This window comes from Hyla sarda, chromosome 8 (genome assembly GCF_029499605.1).
Source record: "Hyla sarda isolate aHylSar1 chromosome 8, aHylSar1.hap1, whole genome shotgun sequence".
Taxonomy (NCBI): Eukaryota; Metazoa; Chordata; class Amphibia; order Anura; family Hylidae; genus Hyla; species Hyla sarda.
This window is the reverse complement of record NC_079196.1, coordinates 195731609-195754919: the sequence shown is the minus strand read 5'-3', so window position 1 is coordinate 195754919 and position 23311 is coordinate 195731609. Positions and strand designations below refer to the sequence as shown.

Genomic DNA, 23311 nt, shown 5'->3' with positions numbered 1-23311 from the left:
TTTCTCAGAAATATTCCCATGCAGATGAACTGGACTGATTTGCACTATGAAAGAGATCCAACGACCCCTATTATAGTTAGTGGGGTCCATCATTTGATGACTCCTGCACCATTGTTTCTCCCAAATAAAGTCCCCTGCCTTTGAACCAGAACATATAGCCTGGCAAACCCAGACTGTCCATGCACTATATGAACAACCATTCATATGGCTACCTTGTAATCTGTGGTGCGCCACAGGGTGTGAAGATGAGGTGTATGGGGCAGAGGTTGTAGCCCAGGGGCAGATGGTGTTAACCCCTAAATGTTTGTGACACCAGGGCATGTTTTTTCCCCAATAACCACCCAAACAGTAGCACCGCTAGTCCTAGTTAGGCAGGGCAGTTAAGAGTCCAAAGCCAGGTCAGGGTTAATGGTAGCTTTACTGAGGTAGACAGATGGTACAGTCTTTACAGCTAGGCCAGGATCCCAGAGAGGTGGCCAGTAACATGGAAGAGAACTTGCAGCTTGCTGGGACTTGCAGTGACTTGACAGACTTTAGGACAGCCACGCTCAGAGACGTCTGGACTGGACTTGACTTCAGCAGATGTGTGGTGGAAGAGAGAGATTGTAGTACCTCCCCCTTTTATAAAAGGGGGGCTGAGCAAAGAGCCCATAGGTCAAGCTGCAGGTCACCTGGTTAGCTGTTGCACTCTGGGTAACAGACGTTAATTGAACATGTGGCCACATTATCATGTGACTAACTCAAAGGTCCTTATACATAATACATATAACCAGGGCTCAAGTCCTGCCGGAACTCATGGGAATGGAGCTCCTGCACTTTTTCCACAGCAGGAGTCCTGCAGGACCAGCCCTTAAAGGGTTACTCCGCCCCTAGGCATGTTATCCCCTATCCAAAGGATAGGGGATAAGATGTCTGATCGCGGGGGGTCTCTGCTGCGGCACCCCAGACATCCGGTGCCAGTTGACAGTAATGCCCCCTCAATGCAAGTCTATGGGAGGGGGAGTGACGGCCGTCATGCCCCCTCCCATAGACTCGCATTGAGGGGCCGTGACCATGAGTCATGAACCTCTGTCGCTGAACCCAATGCTCTTAACAAACACCGGGAGCAGCAGGGAGAATGTGGGGGTCCCCAGCAGCGGGACCCCTGGGAACAGACATCTAGTACCCCTTTAAGTGGAAATCTAGGGTGAGTTCCCCCCCTTTTTTTCCCCAGGACTTGACCCCTGCATATAACACTATGGGGGAGACGCTGCAGAAGAGCCACACAGAGGGACTCAACCTGACAGGGCCTAAGTACTGTACGGGACCATATCCGGTACTGGGACATCACAAATGCAATAAAGAAAAAAAATTAGGTTAACATTTCTCCCTGGAAAGGTTTTACTAGTAATGACTAAAGAAATACAGATCAACATAACGTGCTATTCATAATGTGTCCTAGCTGACAACGTGTCATGTGCACTTACCTGGCCATTATATGATAGGAATATATTCACGAGGACATCGTCCCAGAAAGAGGGGTGTCTGGCCACTAAATTGACAAACCTCTTCAATGCCCGTCTCCGAGATTCTATAAATTCACGGTCAGCTGAGAAAATATAATACATTTTGCTTAAACTATATACATAAAAGTAAGAGGTTGTAGAGATCCAACACTCTGCACCCCAGCTGATTGAAAGGGCCATTATGCCAAGCACTCCAGCCTCTAGAACTTGCCAAAACTACAACTCCCAGCATGCCCGGACAGCCGAAGGCTGTCCGGGCATGCTTAGAGTTGTAATTTTGCAACAGTTGGTTAGGAAACACTGGTATAGACATTTATCAGTGAAGTTGTGAGTTACGGAAATTATATCATCTTGAATTATCACAAGATTTGGCATGTGTGAAGGTCTTACAGTTTTCTTCACTAAAGATTGCATGTGACCGTCAGTCATTTCTGTTTTCAGCCATATGGTGTGACTGATATCCGCTTCATCCACCGAGAGCGGGGTGACACTTTAGGATGCTTTCACACTATAAAGAAGTTCTTCCGTTTTAAAGAGTCATTATAACGTTCCTTTAGGAAAACCCTTAAAAACGGCCGGACTAGCGCAGACTAGATAGGCCAAGGTCATGTGAGCAGCTGTGATGTGTATGAAACATGCTGTATCCCTAGTGTAAAACCTGGAGGATCACCCAACATAGTGATAGAATGGTACTGCATAACTGTAACAGAAATCTAAGGCTTCTTTCACACTAAAGTTCTTCCGTTTTTAAGAGCCGTTATAATGTTCCGTTATGAAACCCCTTAAAAACGGCCGTTAAACATCCGTTACAAAATCCCATTAAAGTATATGGGATTTTTACATTATCCGTTTTAACCCATCATAACCCATTATTAATAACGGACATTATTTGGGACAAGAGAAAAAACGGTACATGCACTTTTTTTCTCCCGTCACAAATAACGTCTGTTATTAATAACGGGCTATGACGGGTTAAAACAGATCATGTAAAAATCTCAGACTTTAATGAGATTTTGTAACGGCCGTATGGGACTCTGTAACGGCTGTTTTTTAAGGGTTTTCATAACGGAACATTATAACGGCTCTATAAAACAGAAGAACTTTATAGTGTGAAAGCAGCCTTAGATTTCTGTTCCAGTTATGCAGTACCATTCTATCACTATATTGGGTGATCCTCCGGGTTTTACACTAGGGATACAGCATGTTTCATACATGTCACATGACCTCGGCCTATCTAGTCTGCACTAGTCAAAACCTATACAACATGTTATGCCCAGTGCAGGCCTCAGGCAGTGAAGCATGATACAGGGACTTACAAAGTACAATACAGACAATTACTGTGTTGTGCTCAGAACCTGAATAAGGCAGGACACCCAATTCGTTTTTTGCTTAGAGCACTCCTTAAAGAAAAACAATTGACATTTATTGCAGCAAAGTTTTTATGTATAATGGTGCATTCACAGAAGGCGGATACAGACTCCCTTATTTAAGTTAACTATAATTGGCGGCATATCCACCACATAACTACATCTCCCAGCATGCCTGGACAGTAGTAATTTTGCAACATCTGGAACGTCACAGTTTGGAGACCACTGCCTTAAAGGGGTACTCCGGTGAAAAACTATTTTTTTTCATATCAACTGGCTCCAGAAAGTTTACTGATTTGTAAATTACATCTATTAAAAAAATATTAATCCTACCAGTACTTATCAGCTGCGGAAGGTGAGTTGTTCATATTTGTCTGACCACAGTGCTCTCTGCTGACACCTCTGTCTGTGTCAGGAACTGTCCAAAGCAAAACAGGTTTGCTATGGGGATTTGCTTCTGCTCTGCACAGTTGTTCAGACAGAAAAGAACTACATATCTTCAGAACTTCACTACAGCAGCTGATAAGTACTGTAAGGACAAATCTGTTTTCTGGAGCCAGTTGAAAAGGAAAAAAAAAAAATAACAGTTTTTCACTGGAGTACCCCTTTAAGGGGTTAAGGCTATGGTAATACCCCAATTTTTTAAGGCTGTTTATTTTGCCATTTTTGAAAAAAGCTTATACAGTAATTATTGGTTTTGTTAAAAACTTACAATTTTGTAATGATTTATAACCATTTACAGACAAAAATGTATTTTTATGTAAGTCGCCTGAATGTTTTTTTTTTTTTTTTTTGTGCCCCCAAAATCTGGAAAAAATAAAAGAACATCCTAATTAAATGAATAGCTGTTGAAGTAGTGGCTGAGTCTTTTCTCATGTGTGCACTGACTGAACTTTTTTCCATTGACAACAATGGAAGATATTATTACGAAAACAAAACTCTACCAATTTTTACAGATTTTTTTAAACCGCAAAAAACTGTCAGTTGTACTGTGTGTGAAGAAGTTATTACCAATCCACAATGAACAGAGCGCTGGGTGTGCACATGTCGTCTGAACCGTTCCTTCTGGAGAAAATTTTTATTTTGGAGAAAAATCGGTGGACCACCACCAATCCCATAATCAAAAATTATGGACGGCATGAGCACGGTCAGCCCTCTGTTCGTTCTCTATTGGTGCCTCAAGACACTGCTGAGCTGTTAACTCAATGTTCGGAGTTCCAGGTGCCCTCAATTCATTCTGGGGACAATGTTCTTAGGATCATAGGAGGTGGCTCCTTCGATGGGAATACCCCCCTTTAACCCCTTCAGGACCGATTTTCATTTCTGCACTTAGTTTATTTATTTATTTTTTTAAACCTTACCTTTTGATAGCCAAAACTCAATTTTTTTTATTTACACACCTGTATGAGGGCTTGTTTTTTTTTGCGGGACCAATTCAACTTTGTGTTTTCCATAAAACGTACTCCAAAACCAATACCAAATATGTTTATGTTTTGTTTGTTTTTTAAACTTTATTTGAAAAATGGCAAAAAGGGGAGTGAATTGAAATTTTATTATGGAAGGGGTTAATTTCTATAGTGACTAAACACATTGGAGGTTTTTTTTTTACCCCCATACTTTATTTGTCCTCATAGTGGATCTGTATGAGCTATCATTGGATGTCAATGTAGTACCTATGTACTGCATTTATCCGTGAAATCTGTGCTGTATTGCTGTAGAGACTTCCACAGACAGGCTCAATCAACAGGAGATCATCAACCACAGAAACTCAGGTAAACTCTCTGGCTACTGGGGGTTTCTTCTTAATAGGGGGATTCCCAACCTACCTACTGGGTGGCTTCTACCTAATAGGGGAATTTCCTATCTACCTATCTTCTACTTAAATGGGGGTGGGGGAAATTACCTATCTATTGGGGGTTTCTACCTAATAGGGGGGATAACCTACCTACTAGGGGCTTCCCTACCTAACCACTGGAGGCATAACTTAAAGGAGTACTCCAGGATAAGAAAACTTATCCCCTATCCTAAGGTTAGGGGATGAGTTTCAGATCGCGGGAGGTCCGACCGCTGGGGCCCCCCGTGATCTCCTGTACGGGGCTCTCGGCTCTTTGCCGAAATAGCTCATTTCGACCACAGCATGATGCGGTGTCCGACACTCCCCCTCAATACATTTCTATGGCAGAGGCGGAGGCTGCTGATTGCAGCGCTCCGGCTCTCCCATAGAGATGTATTGAGGGGGCGTGTCGGCTGCCGTGTCATGCGGTGGTCGGACACAGCCCCTGGCCGCTGACTGTCGGGGCCCCGTATGGGAGATCACGGGGGGCCCCAGCGATCGGACCCCCTGCGATCTGAAACTTATTCCCTATCCTTAGGATAGGGGATACGTTTTCTTATCCCAGAGTACTCCTTTAATTACCAGTGTCAGGGAGGGCCTCATGTTTGACTTTTGCCTAAAGCTTCACAAAATCTAGAGCCACCTCTGCTGTCACATGACCCCAAAAAAAATAAATAAATAAAGGGGATCAGTAATTGGTCTCTGAGGGCACTTGGAAAAAAAACAGTATCTGGTTATTAATAGTGGAAGACACTTTGTTCACTACACAAGAATAAAAGGGTTAAATCCCATTTCCACTAATTAAGACTCTGTGATCCCCAGAAGAGGAGTTCGTCTTAGAATCTGACTTGCTCCCTTGAAGTGTTAGAAAATAAACTGTTATCTCCTTTGAGGCTGATGTAATTGAGCACTTTACAACTATCTGCCTTCACATCAGCCGTGATCAAAGGACGAGCGGCGGCGGCGGTGACAGTCCCATCACTGCTTCTCCATCTCCTCGTACACTCTTCATTTCCTTCCTAACAAATCCAATGCTGTTTCATAAAGGATAAAAATAACTTCCCCTCTTCTCAAAGGGAATCTCATCTCATTGAAAGGACCACAGATTTGAAGCCGTGTCACTCTAGGTGCTGCTTTGAAAAAAAAAAAATGTATATTATATATATATATATATATATATATATATATATATATATATATATATATATATATATATATATATATATACACACACACATACTTACCAATTTTCTTGCTCTCCCCCCCCCTTTTAAACCATTATAATAACTGTAATGTTTGAGAACCATAGTGTTATATAAAAGTCTTAATCTTTGTTAAAACTTTTATTTTGATAAGTAAAAAATGAAATAAATGAAAATAAAAAATAAAAAAAATCTTGTGCACCTTAATATATTATAAAGAGCTTGTTTAAATCAGTGATCATTCCAGACACAGTGCACTCTTTGCCAATGGGATATGTGTGATTCTGCAGTATTCATTTAAAATGGTGCTCAGCTGCAATACCAAATGCAGCCTACAGACAAAAAGGGGTGCTGTTTTTCATAAAAAGCAGCATAGGTCAGCGTTTCCCAACTTGGGTGCCTCCATCTGTTGCAAAACTACAACTCCCAGCATGCCCGGACAGCCAAAGGCTGTCTAGTCATGCTGGGAGTTGTAGTTCTGCAACAGCTGGGGGCACCCAAGTTTGAAAACACTGGTATAGGTACACAGTGGGATACGTTGTCTTTAGGTCTCCATTGTAAATCAATGTACACTGTGTTGTATACTTCCTTAACATTGTCCCTCTTTATAGTAAAGGGACTATAGTATTCCAGAAAAAAGTTAATTCATGGTGGTCCAGCATAAGTCAAAAGGACACACTTTGGGCACATGCTGGGTTCAAGGGGGCCCACGAACACGTTAGAGGTGTATGCCTGGTAATACTTTTAACATATAACTCCAATGTGTTGTAAAATGAAATGTGAACTATTTTAAAGGCAAACTACATGTTAACTATTTACTAAATGTACTTTGTAGCTTACTAATTTACACTTATAGGCTTGTCTTAACCAGTATGTCTAAGTGCCCATTTGTGCAGCGGGTATATCTCTTGCTCCCATATCAGTGCATACTCTATTTCATTGTTTGGGAAAGATATATTATGGGGGAATTTTATTAAATTAATAATAATAATAATAATATTAATAATAATAGGGACCAATTTGAGTGTCCAGCACTGCAGAATCTGTGTGTTTATAAAGAGTATATTATATATATACACATACATACATACACACACACACATATATACAGTGGTCCTTCAAGTTACAATATTAATTGGTTCTGGGACGACTATTTTATGTTGAACGCTATGGAAACCTGGTAATTGGTTCTAAAGCCCCAAAATGTCATTCAAAAATAGGAAAAAGTGAGAATTAAAAAAAATAAGTAGATAACACACACACACACACATTATATATATATATATATATATATATATATATATATATATATATATATATATATATATATATATATATATATATATATATATAGCAAGTCCTTACATATAAGCATATAAGAGTAAGAAAGATCTGCTGGAAGCTGTAATCACTGTCTATGTCAGTGTTTTCCCAAGCAGGGAGCCTCCAGCTGTTGCAAAACTACAACTCCCAGCATGCCCGGACAGCCAAATGCTGTCCGGGCATGCTGAGAGTTGTAGTTTTGCAACAGCTGGGGGCACCCTGCTTGGGAAACACTGGTCTATGTTGAGGACAGGAGCTTCTTCGGGGTCCTGTACAGTACATGCAATGTCCTAAAAAAAGTTACATGGAGTCTCCCTCACCTGGTGTTCAAAGGAGCAGGTAACCCTGGTACAGGTTAAGTGTGCAGAACATGTAATACCTCTCTGTACTGTAGGGGGCGCTACCAGACATCAGTCAGTGCATACGCTTCAGTAATACAGGTGTTTTACCAGTGAATGCCCATTCTGATTGGTCAGTTCTCTCGGCCATTGACAAGTTTCACAGATCTGTACTGTCTTTGTCCAGATCGTCATTGTATGTTGAGTCTGGTTTCAACTTACAATGGTCCAGAAAAGATCATTGTATGTTGAAACTATTGTATGTTGAGGCCATTGTAAGTTGAGGTATCACTGTACACACACACACACACACACACACACAGTGGGGCAAAATATCGGTATAAGTTATTGGCTATCGGCCTGAAAGGTCACAGATTATTGGTATCGGCCCTAAAAAAAAAATCGATATCGGTCGATCCCTAATTTGAATAATCAGGCTCTACTCAAGTATCAATACTGTATAATGTGTAAGTTTGACCACAAGGTGAATGGTGGAAGAAAGAAATCCCTGATATTTCAATTTTTCTTCTATTTCCCCTCACAAATAAAAAAATTTTGTTTCATAGCATAAGTTATAGAAAAATCAAAAGGTGTCATTACAAAGTATACTTAGCCCCACAAAAAAAACAAGCCTCACACGAGTCTGTAGATGGAAAAATAAGAGTTATGGCTATTATAGGATGAGGAGGAAAGAAAGAGAAGTGTAGAAACTAATAAAGACCTTATTTACAGACTATTTTGGTTGAAATTATTTTGCCTACCAGGACAAGTGGATTTTCATGAGGGGCAAGTAGATTGTATTCCGCTTTAGTCCCTTGGACAAGTATCTTTAAATCCCTTGGATTTTTTTTCCCACACCCCTCTACTATCACAATAAAAAGGAACACACTACAAACCTCTGTGTACAGAAAACCCACAGACCGATCCAGCTTCTGTATCTACATAAATCCAGTTTCCGCCCTTCACACACAAAGAAAGGCATCATATACAACCAAGCTACCAAGTACCCTCGCATCTGCTCCAACCCTGATGACCGAGACATCTACAAACACTGTCTGAGAAATTCAAATAAAAAGGATGTCAACCAAGGATAATCAATAAGAAAATACACTCCGCCCTTCAAACACCACAGGAACACCTGCTACAATACAAAGAGATACAACCATAACCACGCATGCCACTGGTAGCCACATACAAACGCAAAATTATCAAGGACCTGCAGCCGATATTGGCGGAAGAGGAGATACGAAAATAAATCTTCCCTGAATCTCCCATCTTGGCCTTCAGACAACCACACAATTTAAAACAAAAGCTGGTCAGTAGAAAATTACCCACAGAAAGAACAGACAATGGGACCAAACCCTGCACCAAACCTCGCTGTAAACTCTGCCAACATATCTGCACAAAGATGAAAGCCCCCCACAACAACAAGACATATAACATTAAGGGACTATACTCCTGCACATGCCCAAATGTGGTCGACATGATACAATGCACCAAGTGTGACCTGGGATGCTACATTGGTGAAACCAGGAAACTCAACGTAAGGATGAATCTACACAGACATTCCATCAACCGCCATAAAGAAAACGACTACTGCACACCAGATGGACACCATTTTACCCAAACAGGTCACTCCATACCTGACGTTACAAATCAAGATACCGAGAGGACATTTCAAAAACAAACAAGAGATAAAGACATTTGAAGCTAAAATTATACTTTTTTTTTTATTCCAAAAACCGGGGACTCCATGTGGATTTGAGCTTCTTATCTCATTATCAAAATTTCTTGTAACCTGTACTGTACTGGATTCTATTTTGCATCTCACTTTGTCCTGCTTAATTATCAGTCTCCCCCCTGCTCCCCCTTTTTCTCATCCTTATCTATTTAGTCTATGTTCCTATTGCAGGACAATTTATGGCCTATCTTAGTGTGAATTCTCCACATCTATTGTCTTAACCCCTGCAGATTTGTGAGATGTAACCTGTGTCTTCTGCTTGTGAGCTTAGATTTGCTTTGGACTTGATAAAGGGAAGAATCCCGAAAGCTTCTCTACAAAATGCTGTTTGTCCAATAAAAAAGGTATTACAAGATACTGCAACACTTTGATTTTGCATCTGCATCACTCGACTAATACAGCTACTCAAATTTACTATAATATATATATATATATATATATATATATATATATATATATATATATATATATATTCAGAGCATTCTGCTTCTCATTACCGTGAGCTGCTGCTAACACTGGAAGTCTTACTGGGAATCTCTCGTGTCACCTACTATACTATACATCAATGATCCTCATTAACCTGTGGCTGTCCGGCTGCTGCAAAAGTGCAACTACCAGCACGTCCTGACTACCAGGGCATGCTGGGAGTTGCTATAAGTCAATGTCCAACCTTTATTGGAACCTTGCACCATGAAGGAAAATAGGCATGCAAATTTTTTGCAGAAACAGAATCTTCCAAGTAATAGATTAACAGATACAAAATCGTAGTGTATGCTGGAAGGGTATACGTCTCAAACATCTACATGTGTACAAGTCTTTGAGGGGAATTTTATTGTGAATGCATCGGCAAAAATGTTTGTGCAGAGGGTTACCGATTTTATCTATCTGCAACTAAATTATCAACTAATTTTGTGCTAGTGTTATGTCATCTGCTTTGGCTTCATTTTTATGGAGGTTCGCTGATGCCCTGTTGGTGTGCTAAATTTATGATGTGAAGAAAAAATAAATAACAAAAATAAAATAAATTAGTGACCAGCTGACGTAGGAATTGGTGTAGGCTTTTCACAGTTTCTGGCACTATCTAGGGGCTTTTTTTCATTTGCGCAAATTTATGAAGTGACGTGCGCCACATAATACATTTTGTGCAGCAACAGGGAAAATTACAAAGAACAAAAATCTGCGCTGGTGATGAATTCCCTCCTGTAAAATTATAAAAGGACCTCTAAATTCCCCAATAAAATCCCCAGGGAGTAAGTAGGAGGAGATTCTAGGGGGGGAAAAAAAAAAAAAAAATAGGAGTTCTGAAGTTCTGTCAACCACAACATTTGCATATGCAGTTTTTTTTTTTGGAACCTGGCCTGAACATACCGCATATTATTCTTCCTGGGACCTGTACTTAGACTTTACTAAGCACTACCAGTACCAAGGATACACTAACGAGTTAATGTTAAAACACAAAAAATATATAGTTACTGATACCTCCGAGCATTCTTTTTGGCGGCAGCGCCGGCACCATTCGGTATGGGTACTTCTGTAACAGCATCTCCTGGAACATGACAAAGTCGTTGTATCTTCTGTACACAGAAGATTTAAAGAACTGCAAAGTGAACAAAAATGTTAAAAGTTAACAGAAGGCTAAATCACCTAAAGATATCCCCGCAGGCAGACTTGTGCTGACACAAAGTATCAATAAGAAGTAGGTTGTTATAGCGGCCATAGCAAAAAGTGGTTGTCCGAAATTAGAAAAAAAAAACGTCTAAATTTTTTCAGAAATAGTGTCACTTCACTATAGGCTCTGCATGGTATTAAAGTGTGTCTTTATTTAAAGGGGTACTCCAGTGGAAAACTTTTTTTTTTTCTTTTTCAACTGGTGTCAGAAAGTTAAACAGATTTGTAAATTGGTACTCCAGAGGAAGTTCTTTTCTTTTTAAATTTCCTTTCAGTCTGACCACAGTGCTCCCTGCTGACACCTCTGTCCATGTCAGGAACTGTCTAGAGCAGGAGAGGTTTGCTATGGGGATTTGTCCTGCTCTGGGCAGTTACTGACAGACAGAAAAGGGATTCAAAAAGAATAGAATAGAACTTCATGTGGAGCATACAGAATCTGATAAGTACTGGAAGGATTAAGATTTTTAAATAGAAGTGATTTACAAATCTCTGTTTAACACCAGCGGAGTACCCCTTTAATTAGGCACTGTAATTTGAACAAAAGTTGCAAAGATCAATAGAAAAGTGAATATAAGAAATGTATCATTAGACAAAAACGCTTCTTACTCATGTTATCAAACTCACCCCCCTCTCCCCGCCATGAAAACTGATTTTCACAGAAGAACAGAAGTCTATATTTTGTCTGCTCAGGGTTTGTCTTGCAGCTTAGTAAGAGATCAAACTACAAGCAAGACGCGTCTATATAGAGGGGAAGGAGGGAAATTGGAGGGGGAAGTGTCCATGAACATAACCAGGATGCAGAGAGACACATCTGTAAGACATCTCACCCCAAGGCTTTATACACAGTCTAGACTGTGCACTACTGCTAGTGCTATTATCATGGAATCAAGGTTTTTGCTATTTAATCTGTGCACAGAGATGTCATTGTGTGTGTGTGTGTGCATAGAGATACATAAAAGTGCAGGATCTCCTCCTCTGTGTGTACAGTGTATAGAGACATAGAAGTACAGAATCTCCTCCTCTGTGTGTACAGTGTATAGATACATAGAAGTGCAGGATCTCCTCCTCAGTGTGTACAGTGTATAGAGACATAGAAGTACAGAATCTCCTCCTCTGTGTGTACAGTGTATAGATACATAGAAGTGCAGGATCTCCTCCTCTGTGTGTACAGTGTATAGAGATATAGAAGTACAGGATCTCCTCCTCTGTGTGTTCAGTGTATAGAGACAAAGAAGTGCAGGATCTCCTCCTCTATGTGTACAGTGTATAGAGACATAGAAGTACAGAATCTCCTCCTCTGTGTGTACAGTGTATAGAGATATAGAAGTACAGGATCTCCTCCTCTGTGTGTACAGTGTATAGATACATAGCAGTGCAGGATCTCCTCCTCTGTGTATACAGTATATAGAGACATAGAAGTGCAGGATCTCCTCCTCTGTGTGTACAGTGTATGGAGACATGGAAGTGCAGGATCTCCTCCTCTGTGTGTACAGTGTATAGCGATATAGAATTACAGGATCTCCTCCTCTGTGTGTACAGTGTATAGAGACATAGAAGTGCAGGATCTCCTCCTCAGTGTGTACAGTGTATAGAGACATAGAAGTACAGGATCTCCTCCTCTGTGTGTACAGTGTATAGAGACAAAAGTGCAGGATCTCCTCCTCTGTGTGTACAGTGTATAGAGATATAGAAGTACAGGATCTCCTCCTCTGTGTGTACAGTGTATAGAGACATAGAAGTGCAGGCTCTCCTCCTCTGTGTATACAGTATATAGAGACATAGAAGTGCAGGATCTCCTCATCAGTGTGTACAGTGTATAGAGACATAGAAGTGCAGGATCTCCTCAGTGTATACAGTATATAGAGACATAGAAGTACAGGACCTCCTCCTCCTTTGTGCACAGCGTAAAACAGACAAAATTTATTAGGCTCCGTCCACCAGTTCTGTGAGAACTAAAATTTATAGATTAAGCCTGCAGAGCAGAAATCTGCTACAAAATGCCATATACATGTTATACAATGGCCAGTAACAGTCCTGCTCTTTATGTACACACACACAGGGCAGCTTATTATGAACAGTTACCTGAAACGACAGGTCAGGTATGCTTTAGCTGCAATACTCAACAATAATTATTCATACCAAGCTAGCATGCAAACACACTAGGGTATTGGCAGCACGGTATGGTATAACAGAAACTAGAAAGAGACTTATCATACTGGAACTGCAGCTATAAAATCATTTATATGGAAACATAAAACCCTACTACAAGCTATACACCAGCGTCTGCCGCAACCAAGCAAGCATTCTCTTACCTGGCTTGAAACCTCATATTCCACGTGTTTGAGAAACAAGCCTTTCTTCTCCGGAATGAGCTCTACCTGCACCGTATCATGACCCAACAGCTCCTGTAAAGTATGTGGCAGCATCAGAGGATTTCCCTGGGTCACTTCCATTGTGCAGCATTCAGGAAAACTCTGCACACCTGCAAGAAGACGCCATTTCATATAAGAACTTTCCAAACACCTTTTCAAGTATCATGTTATTGCCAAGCATGTAATGGAATATTCTGATACTGTACATATAACAAGTTTGGAATTAAAGAGGCACTTTGAGATTTTTCTCTTATTTTATATATAGTACAACATAGGATATTAATAAAGGACAATGTAAAGGTTCTTATGTATGCCTTGTGCTTCCCTTTTTTGGCTCATGTGGCAGGCATGAGCTGTGAACCATGTTTGTTTCTACGTCAGAGCAAAAATGTATTTTGAAGCCTAAACAGCCCATACTTACAAGTGCGTAATACATACATACTTACAAGTGCGTAATTTATGCGTTTGTTTATTTAAAGTAGTATTATTTATATTCACAACTGACAAAGTGGGTGTGTTAAAACGTTTGATCCCTAAGCATTTATTACACGTTTTTAGGCTAGGATTTCATAGTTTTTTTTCTGGCGTTTTTTGTAAGACTCGCACTGCAGTTTCTGAGCCAAAGCCAGAAGTGTATTCAAATGGAATGGAAAATATAAAGGCATAATTTATACTTCTCCTTCCTACTGGATCCAATTCTGACTTTGGCACAAAAACGTTTTGCCACGATTTTGGGAAAACCATGGCAAAAACAGAAAAAAACTCTGAAAACAGCCCGAGGAGAGGTGTAACTACTAACTGTAGATTATATATTTTCTTATTCTATAGAGATAGCAGCAGTATACAGATAGAGCTAGGAGGGGAGGGTCAGGATTGATCTGATAGGTAATGATTTCATCCTGTAGTTTACAGGAAGTCAGCTGACCCAGGACTGACCTTATCCTCTGCTACACTAAATTACTGTGATGGGTCAGACTGGCGATCACGTGACCCAGTTACAGTAATGAAATGCACTGAAGTTAGCTGTGCTAGGCAAAAAAAATCTTCATGTTAAGCGTGCATGATATGGACAAAAAATATAAAAAGTGCTTCTTAAAGAGAGTAGGATAAGGAAAGAAAAAAGGGGGGAGACAGAGATGGCGCTATATAGTGCCGATTATCCGGGATTACCGGGCGTTTCGGATAGCAGGTAGGGAATATGCTCACCTTTGCAGGTTGCACTGTGCAGGCGCAACACTGTGAAGCGATTTGAACAGGTTCGTCGGGAGCAGCTGGCCGTCGATCCCGTCGAGAACTTGGAGCTGAGGAAGGAGGGAGCACCTCCAAAACGCGCAGTCCTTATGTATTACCACTTTTTATGATATTAATAAAATGTTTGATACAAGCTACTTCTGACTCCAGTGTCATCACGCCGCCAGTGTTAGCGCTCACAGTGCCGAAGTCTGTTTTTGCTGGAAGAAGAAGGGAACCCCTGCCACATCTGTATCCCTGTCTTAAAGCGAGTGGCTCTTTCAGACAACAAGATAAATCCACCATCATGTGCTCCTGCAGAGACATCTCATACATTGTTAATGTGATGCTGCTGCAAGCTATCTTGTGGTGTACATGTATAAAGATAAAGGTGATCGGCAGCAGCGCAATGTGAACAATGTATGGGACATCACTGCAGCACTTATTAACCCCTTCAGGACGGAGCCCATTTTGGCCTTAAGGACCGGAGCGTTTTTTGCACATCTGACCACTGTAACTTTAAACATTAATAACTCTGGAATGCTTTTAGTTATCATTCTGATTCAGAGATTGTTTTTTTGTGACATATTCTACTTTAACATAGTGGTAAATTTTTGTCGATACTTGCATCCTTTCTTGGTGAAAAATCCGTAAATTTGATGAAAAATTTGAAAATTTTGCATTTTTCTAACTTTGAAGCTCTCTGCTTGTAAGGAAAATGGATATTACGAATACATTTTTTTGGTTCACATATACAATATGTCTACTTTATGTTTGCATCATAAAATTGACGTGTTTTTACTTTTGGAAGACACCAGAGGGCTTCAACGGTCAGCAGCAATTTTCCGATTTTTCACAAAATTTTCAAACTCAGTATTTTTCAGGGACCAGTTCAGGTTTGAAGTGGATTTGAAGGGTCTTCATATTAGAAATACCCCATAAATGACCCCATTATAAAAACTACACCCCACAAAGTATTCAAAATGACATTCAGTCAGCGTTTTAACCCTTTAGGTGTTTCACACGAATAGCAGCAAAGTGAAGGAGAAAATTCACAATCTTCATTTTTTACACTCACATGTTCTTGTAGACCCAATTTTTGAATTTTTACAAGGGGTAAAAGGACAACATTTTTACTTGTATTTGTAGCCCAATTTCTCTCGAGTAAGGACATACCTCATATGTCTATGTAGAGTGTTCGGTGGGCGCAGTAGAGGGCTCAGAAGGGAAGGAGCGACAAGGGGATTTTGGAGAGTACGTTTTTCTGAAATGGTTTTTGGGGGGCATGTTACCTTTAGGAAGCCCTTATGGTGCCAGAACAGCAAAAAAAAAAAAACACATGGCATACCATTTTGGAAACTAGACCCCTCGGGGAATGTAACATGGGATAAAGTGAACCTTAATACCCCACAGGTGTTTCACGACTTTTGCAAATGTAAAAAAAAAATTACAAATTTTACCTAAAATGCTTGTTTTCCCAAAAATTTTTTATTTTTAAAAAGGGTAATAGCAGAAAATACCCCTAAAAATTTGAAGCCCAATTTCTCCCGATTCAGAAAACATCCCATATGGGGGTGAAAAGTGCTCTGCTGGCGCACTACAGGTCTCGGAAGAGAAGGAGTCACATTTGGCTTTTTGAACGCAAATTTTTCTCTGGGGGCATGCCGCATTTAGGAAGCCCCTATGGTGCCAGGACAGCAAAAAAAAACACATGGCATACCATTTTGGAAACTAGACCCCTCGGGGAACGTAACAAGGGGTTAAGTGAACCTTTATACCCCACAGGTGTTTCACGACTTTTGCATATGTAAAAAAAAAAAATTTTTTTTTTACCTAAAATGCTTGTTTTCCCAAAAAATTTACATTTACAAGGGTAAAAGCAGAAAATACCCCCCAAAATTTGTAACACAATTTCTCCCGAGTACGGCGATACCCCATATGTGACCCTAAACTGTTGCCTTGAAATACGACAGGGCTCCAAAGTGAGAGCGCCATGCGCATTTGAGGCCTAAATTAGGGATTGCATAGGGGTGGACATTGGGAATCACTGGCGTAGAATACCCCTAACAGGGTGCCTCCAGCTGTTGCATAACTCCCAGCATGCCTGGACAGTCAACGGCTGTCCGACAATACTGGGAGTTGTTTTGCAACAGCTGGAGGCTCCGTTCTGGAAACAGTGGCGTACCAGACGTTTTTCATTTTTATTGGGGAGGGGAGGGGGGCTGTGTAGGGGTATGTGTATATGTAGTGTTTTTTACTTTTTATTTTATTTTTTGTGTTAGTGTAGTGTAGTGTTTTTAGGGTACAGTCGCACGGACGGGGGTTCACAGTAGTTTCTCGCTGGCAATTTGAGCTGCAGCAGAAAGTTTGCGGCAGCTCAAATTTGCAGCCAGATACTTACTGTAATCCTCCGCCCATGTGAGTGTACCCTGTACGTTCACATTGGGGGGGACATCCAGCTGTTGCATAACTACAACTCCCAGCATGCCCGTTGGCTGTCGGTGACTGCTGAGAGTTGCAGTTTTGCAACAACTGTAGGCACACTGGTTATGTATCACTGAGTTTGTGACCTAACTCAGTGTTTCACAACCAGTGTGCCTCCAGCTGTTGCAAAACTACAACTCCCAGCATGTACGGTGCATGGTGTACGGTGACTGAATTGTCCAGCGATCTGCGGCGATCGCCGACATGGGGGGCATAATGACCCCCCTGGGCGATATGCCGGGATGCCTGCTGAACGATTTCAGCAGGCATCCGGCTCCGGTCCCCAACCGGCTAGCGGTGGGGGCCGGAATTCCCACGGGCGTATGGATACGCCCTGCGTCCTTAAGGACTCGGGATGCAGGGCGTATCCATACGCCCTATGTCCTGAAGAGGTTAAAGGGCCCACCGGGGTGGAACTAGCACTGTTATTTCCAGGACTGATGGGTGCCCTAGAAATTTTTTTTTTATAAATCAACTGGTGCCAGAAAGTTAAACATATTTGTAAATTACTTCTATTTAAAAATATTAATCCTTCCAGTATTTATCAGCTGCTATATACTCCACAGTAAGTTCTTTTCTTTTGAGTTTCCTTTCAGTCTCACCACAGTGCTCTCTGCTGACACCTCTGTCCATGTTAGGAACTGTCCAGAGTAGGAGAGGTTTGGTATGGGGATTTTCTCCTGCTCTGGACAGTTCCTATCATGGACAGAGGTGTCAGTAGAGAGAACTGTATTAAGACAGAAAGGAAATTCACAAAAAAAAGAATTTCCTCTGGAACATACAGCAGCTGATAAGTACTGGAAGGGTTACATTTTTTAAATAGAAGTAATCTACAAATCTGTTTAACTTTCTGGCACCAGTTGATTTAAAAAAAAAAAAAAAAAAAAAAAAGTTTACCAGTGAAGTACCCCTCATAGCCCATCAATATGTCATCACTTTAAAAGATGGAAAAGTCCCTTTAAAATAGGCAAAAAATATCAAGACAAATTATTATGAAGTTCTTGTGAATCATGGTTAGAAAATTATTTTAATGTGGATTGAAAGGAAGGGGAATTTCAAAACGTCACTAAGAAAAACTAGGTTACTTTCTGCCTACGTCCTGCCCAAAATCCCCACTCTATCTGTTATGGCAAAAATACTCAGCAGTGGTTATAGGGTTAAATCAGGAGGAACGTCTGAGGGAGATTCTACCCAGTCGTCTAGATGATATGGCGTCATATTAGGGAACTGATACCTAAAGCGACCATGTGTCCAGAGATGGCAGAGTCAACCCTGACATCTTTACTTCTATAGGTCTGTGCTGTCAGCTAAAAGTTGCCCGCACAATCCCACATGTCAGTGGTCTCATACCGTGGCCCTTCAGATGTTGTACCCGGGCATGCTGGGAGTTGAAGTTTTGCAACATCTGAAGGGCTACAGTTTGAGACCACTGCCACAGGTAGTCATGGCATCTGTTATAACTACTTTCTCCCTGAAAGTTTAAAGGGGTACTCCGGTGGAAAACATTTTTTTAAATCAACTGGTTCCAGAAAGTTAAAAAGATTTGTAAATTACTTCTATTTAAAAATCTTAACCCTTCCAGTACTTATTAGCTGCTGTATACTACAGAGGAAATTCTTTTCTTTTTGAATTTCTCTTTTTGTCTTATCCACAGTGCTCTCTGCTGACACCTGATGTCCAAATCAGGAACTGTCCAGAGCAGTAGAAAATGCCCATAGCAAACCTATGCTGCTCTGGACAGTTCCTGACACGGACAGAGGTGTCAGCAGAGAGCACTGTGGACAAGAAAAAATAAGTTTTCCACCGGAGTACCCCTTTAAGGGTACGTTAACACTGAGGAATTTGAATGGAATATACACGAGTGGAGATTCCATCTGGGGGTCTGCGCCGTTACCATTGATGGCAATGCAGTGCTTGCGGACTTTTTGAACATGTTCTTTCTTTGCTGCGGAATTGTCCGCCGCTGAAATTCCTCAGCGTGAATGTATCTCGCGGAAGGCCCAGTCACACTGATGTTAATGTTCACTGTACATAATTCCGCGGGAATTAGGCAGTGTAACCATACCCTAAGAGAGTGAAACAAGCGGGCACAAGCTGGTCATGTCACTATCAAGCGTCTGCTCACATATTCTGCACTGAAATCGTGGACCTGAAGAACACCCAGGGAGAACACAAGTCAGGAAAGTTGGCCATACATATCAGACAAAAGTCAGCAAAACCTATTGAATTGGGCTAGTTAGGTTGACTATTCAATATGTATGAGCAGATATTATGTGGAAAAGAAAACGTATTTTGAATGTACGTGTTAGAAAAAATGTGGCCAAATGTGGGTCCAGTTTATGGGTCTATTCACAAGTGCAGAAACCCACGCAGATTTGAGGTGCAAATTTGAGGCGCAGGATTTGAAGCTGTATTCAGTGTATCTGCAGCAAAAAATCCTGCGCATCAAATCTGCGCAGAATACTGTACGTGTGAATACACCAAAAGGGTACGTTCACAAGGGCGGATTACCTGCGAAATTCGTAGCGGATTTTGCTATCATTACCTTTAATGGGTCCTCAGAAAATACGCAATTCAGGCAGATTTGCAGATTTTCCTTCAGACATTGGTAGCAAAATCCACAGGTAATCCGCCCCCGTGAGAACGTACCCTAAAGGTGCGTTCACACGTGCATATTTTTGCTGTAGATTTGCTACTGCAGATTTTGCTGCCTATTCCCTTCAATGGGCAGCAAAATCTGCTCAAGCGAATCTGCAGCAGAAAATATGCATGTGTTAACGGAATTTTTTTTTCATATGTTGCTGAGGCCACGATGAAAAAGAATATAACAGCCACGTACATCACACCCTAGTGGATCCCCCTGTGCAATCTTCCAGTCCCAAATTAAACACTTCGGCTAAAATTTCAGTGACAGACTCCCCTTAGCAGGGAAATGTATCTGGAAGAACCCATTACACAATCCCAAGAAACGGAGCCTATGCATGTGGCCATTTTCTCCACACCATACAGTAGCGATTTCCATGAAATAGGTACTATACAGTGGTCCCTCAAGTTACAATATTAATTGGTTCTGGGACAACCATTGTATGTTGAAACTAGAGATGAGCGAACTTACAGTAAATTCGATTTGTCACGAACTTCTCAGCTCGGCAGTTGACTTATCCTGCATAAATTAGTTCAGCTTTCAGGTGCTCCGGTGAGCTGGAAAAGGTGAATACAGTCCTAGGAAAGAGTCTCCTAGGACTGTATCCACCTTTTCCAGCCCACAGGAGCACCTGAAAGCTGAACTCATTTATGCAGGAAAAGTCAGCAACCGCCGAGCCGAGAAGTTCGTGACGAATCGAATTTACTGTAAGTTCGCTCATCTCTAATTGAAACCATTGCATGTTGAGACCACAACTCTATGGAAACCTGGTAATTGGTTCTAAAGGCACCAAAATGTCATCCAAAAATAGGAAAAAGTGAGGACTAAAGAAAAATAAGTAGATAACTAATATAGATAAAGTCTTTGTCGGTGTTTCCCAAGCAGGGAGCCTCCAGCTGTTGCAAAACTACAACTCCCAGCATGCCCGGACAGCCAAAGGCTGTCCGGGCATGCTGGGAGTTGTAGTTTTGCAACTGCTGGGGGCACCCTGCTTGGGAAACACTGGTCTATGTAGAGGACAGAAGCTTCTTCAGGGTCCTGTACAGTACACACAATGTCCTAAAAAAGTAACATGGAGCCGCCCTCACCTGGTGTCCAAAGGAGCAGGTAACGAGAACAGAACATGTAATACCGCCCTGTACTGTAGGGGGCGCTACCAGACATCAGTCAGTGCATACGCTTCAGTAATACAGGCGTTTTACCAGCAAATTGCCCATTCTGATTGGTCGGTTCTTACGGCCATTGACACGTTTCACATATCTGGACTGTCTGTACATTTTATGTTGAGTCTAGTTTCAACTTACAATGGTCCAGAAAAGACCATTGTATGTTGAAACTTTTGTATGTTGAGGCCATTGTAAGTTAAGGGATCACTGTATTAAGAAAACATCTACCCATCCTTTTTCAAGACGAAACTACAGCTCATCTCTTAGAACATGGTACCCGCTTTGTAGCAAAAAAGGGAGTGTCTCTGAGGGACCTCCTTTCTCCTAGTGAATTTACAACAAGAGAATCCACCAGTAACTGGCTAGAAACCACTGGTTGCTACAAATGCAATGCTACAAGATGTGTATGTTGTACTTTTACATCAACCATTACAAGAAAGACATATCCCATCAAAACATTAACCAATTGCAATTCTACATATGTAGTTTATTTAGTCACGTGTACTCTCTGCCAAAAACAATATGTAGGCAGCACAGCCAGAAAGCTAAAAACGTGGATTGCCGAACATTTTCGGTGTACAACCAATACTCTAATAAGCAACCACTCGATATCTGGACTTACCAGACATCTCCGGGAGCAACATTAACATGATCCAGGAGGTTTCAGGGTTGCGGCGATAGAACATGTGTTCTCATGCCGAAGGGTGGGGGGGGGGTGATCGAACAGCTAAACTTAGGTCCCGTGAAGCATACTGGATCCTTATGTTGGATTCACGCTACCCCAACGGCATGAATACAAAACATGATCTTATGTATATTTACTGAAATTACCCCCTAGTTGTAAACCCCACTGTCCTAATATCTCATCTGTGATTGAGTTTAATTCTGTAACCCCTCCAATGCTGGTAGTTTGTGTAATAGTAGTTACTCATATGCCGCTGTCATAGTAAGGCAGTATTCATTCAGACATGTAGATATGCGGTTTTTCTGTAATCTTCACGCGGCAGGATGTGATGCTTGAGATCCAGTATGCATTGGGATCGTTTATACAACTAACTATGGTTTTTTATTATGTATATAAGTTTAACTTACAGCTCATAGTTCTGGTTTTCGTATGTCGGTTGTTCGGATGGTATGTGTCCAGCACTATGTTGTCGGAGGCATCAAATACCTTATATAACAAATGTTTCAGTTTACGAGTTTTGGAGATTATTTTAGTCTCCATGTCTTTAGCAACACATGCCACTCCGACACATGGTACCGAGTTGTTTGATATATTTACTTTAATGCCTGTTACTATGGTTCCCGTGTGTGGCTGACACAGTCCATCCACAGTAGTAACCCACTGGGTATGCTCTGGACTGTGTATCGCATATGGACTTGTACCATTTCTTCCATGCTGCTGGACATTAGTTATGCACGTTCCATACATAATGTTTAATTTTGGAATTTACTGCCCGTTATATATAGATTGTTGATATTTTATTATATACACACTTCTGTATTGAGCAATATAATTTTTCATATAGATAGCCGCCTTTATAAATAATTCTGGAACAACGCTGTAGTACTTTACACTGAATTATTTGTAATTATGTGTTTTTTTATTCCTTAATGTTATTTATTCTGTATCTAACCCAGTGTTTACATTATGCGTTTTCTAGTTGCGTTATCTTGCAAAGTATGCATTGCATGCGGTGAACTTTTTCATGCACATATATTATCTTTTAGCAACTCTAGTATATATGAGCAGTGCAAGCGATATATGACTTAAGTTTCATTTGATTAGCTGCCTCTATATATAATACTGAACAACGTTGTAGTACTTCATATTGCACCATATGTGACCATGTGTCATTTAGATTTTTCAATGTTATTCATTTGGTATTTAACCCATTGTTTACACGAGGCGTTTCTAGTTGCGTTATGTTGCCAAGTTTGTACTGCATGCGGTATAACCTTCTCATGCACTTATATTATCTCTTAGCAACCCTATTACATTGGAGTAGTGCTACCGATACATGACTTAAGTTCCACTATGAGCACTGACTTATATAAATTAGTGATGTTACATGTACCACTCATTACTACATACTTACCTTGCACATGATGACCATTCCAGACCAGTTTTTAGAGGTATCTTACAACCGATCTACGTCATTGTTCTTCCGGGACCTGGTTCACCTGGTTTCCTTTAGGTTCATTTGGAGTTACACTATATAAGGGGCACTTGCCCGCAATGCCATGTGCCACGACTAAGAGCCGATAAAGGCTCAAAACGCGTAGGTGTCTATCTTTTATCTTTTCATTATGGATATTCCCTGTTTTTAACATGTTGGATTAAAGGTGAAGTTTTAAATTTCTTTATCTGGACTTTTGGAGCAGCTGGAGGCCCCCTGTACAGGTGCTTCTGTTTTTTTCATCGTTTCCCGGGACA

General features: G+C 41.0%; 1 protein-coding gene across 3 annotated transcripts in view; it reads right to left on the bottom strand.

Moving 5' to 3' along the window:
* The window catches only part of SNX8 (sorting nexin 8), a 46442-nt gene that overhangs the window by 9916 nt on the left and 13215 nt on the right, over nucleotides 1-23311 (bottom strand). For all 3 annotated transcript variants that reach the window (XM_056533750.1, XM_056533748.1, XM_056533749.1), the window contains exons 2-4: nucleotides 13291-13460; nucleotides 10790-10907; nucleotides 1467-1588 (exon numbers count right to left, since the gene is read on the bottom strand). In XM_056533750.1, coding sequence (XP_056389725.1) covers nucleotides 1467-1588; nucleotides 10790-10907; nucleotides 13291-13431 — 381 coding nt within the window. In that variant the 5' untranslated portion in view covers nucleotides 13432-13460. The remainder of the gene's footprint in view (nucleotides 1-1466; nucleotides 1589-10789; nucleotides 10908-13290; nucleotides 13461-23311) is intronic.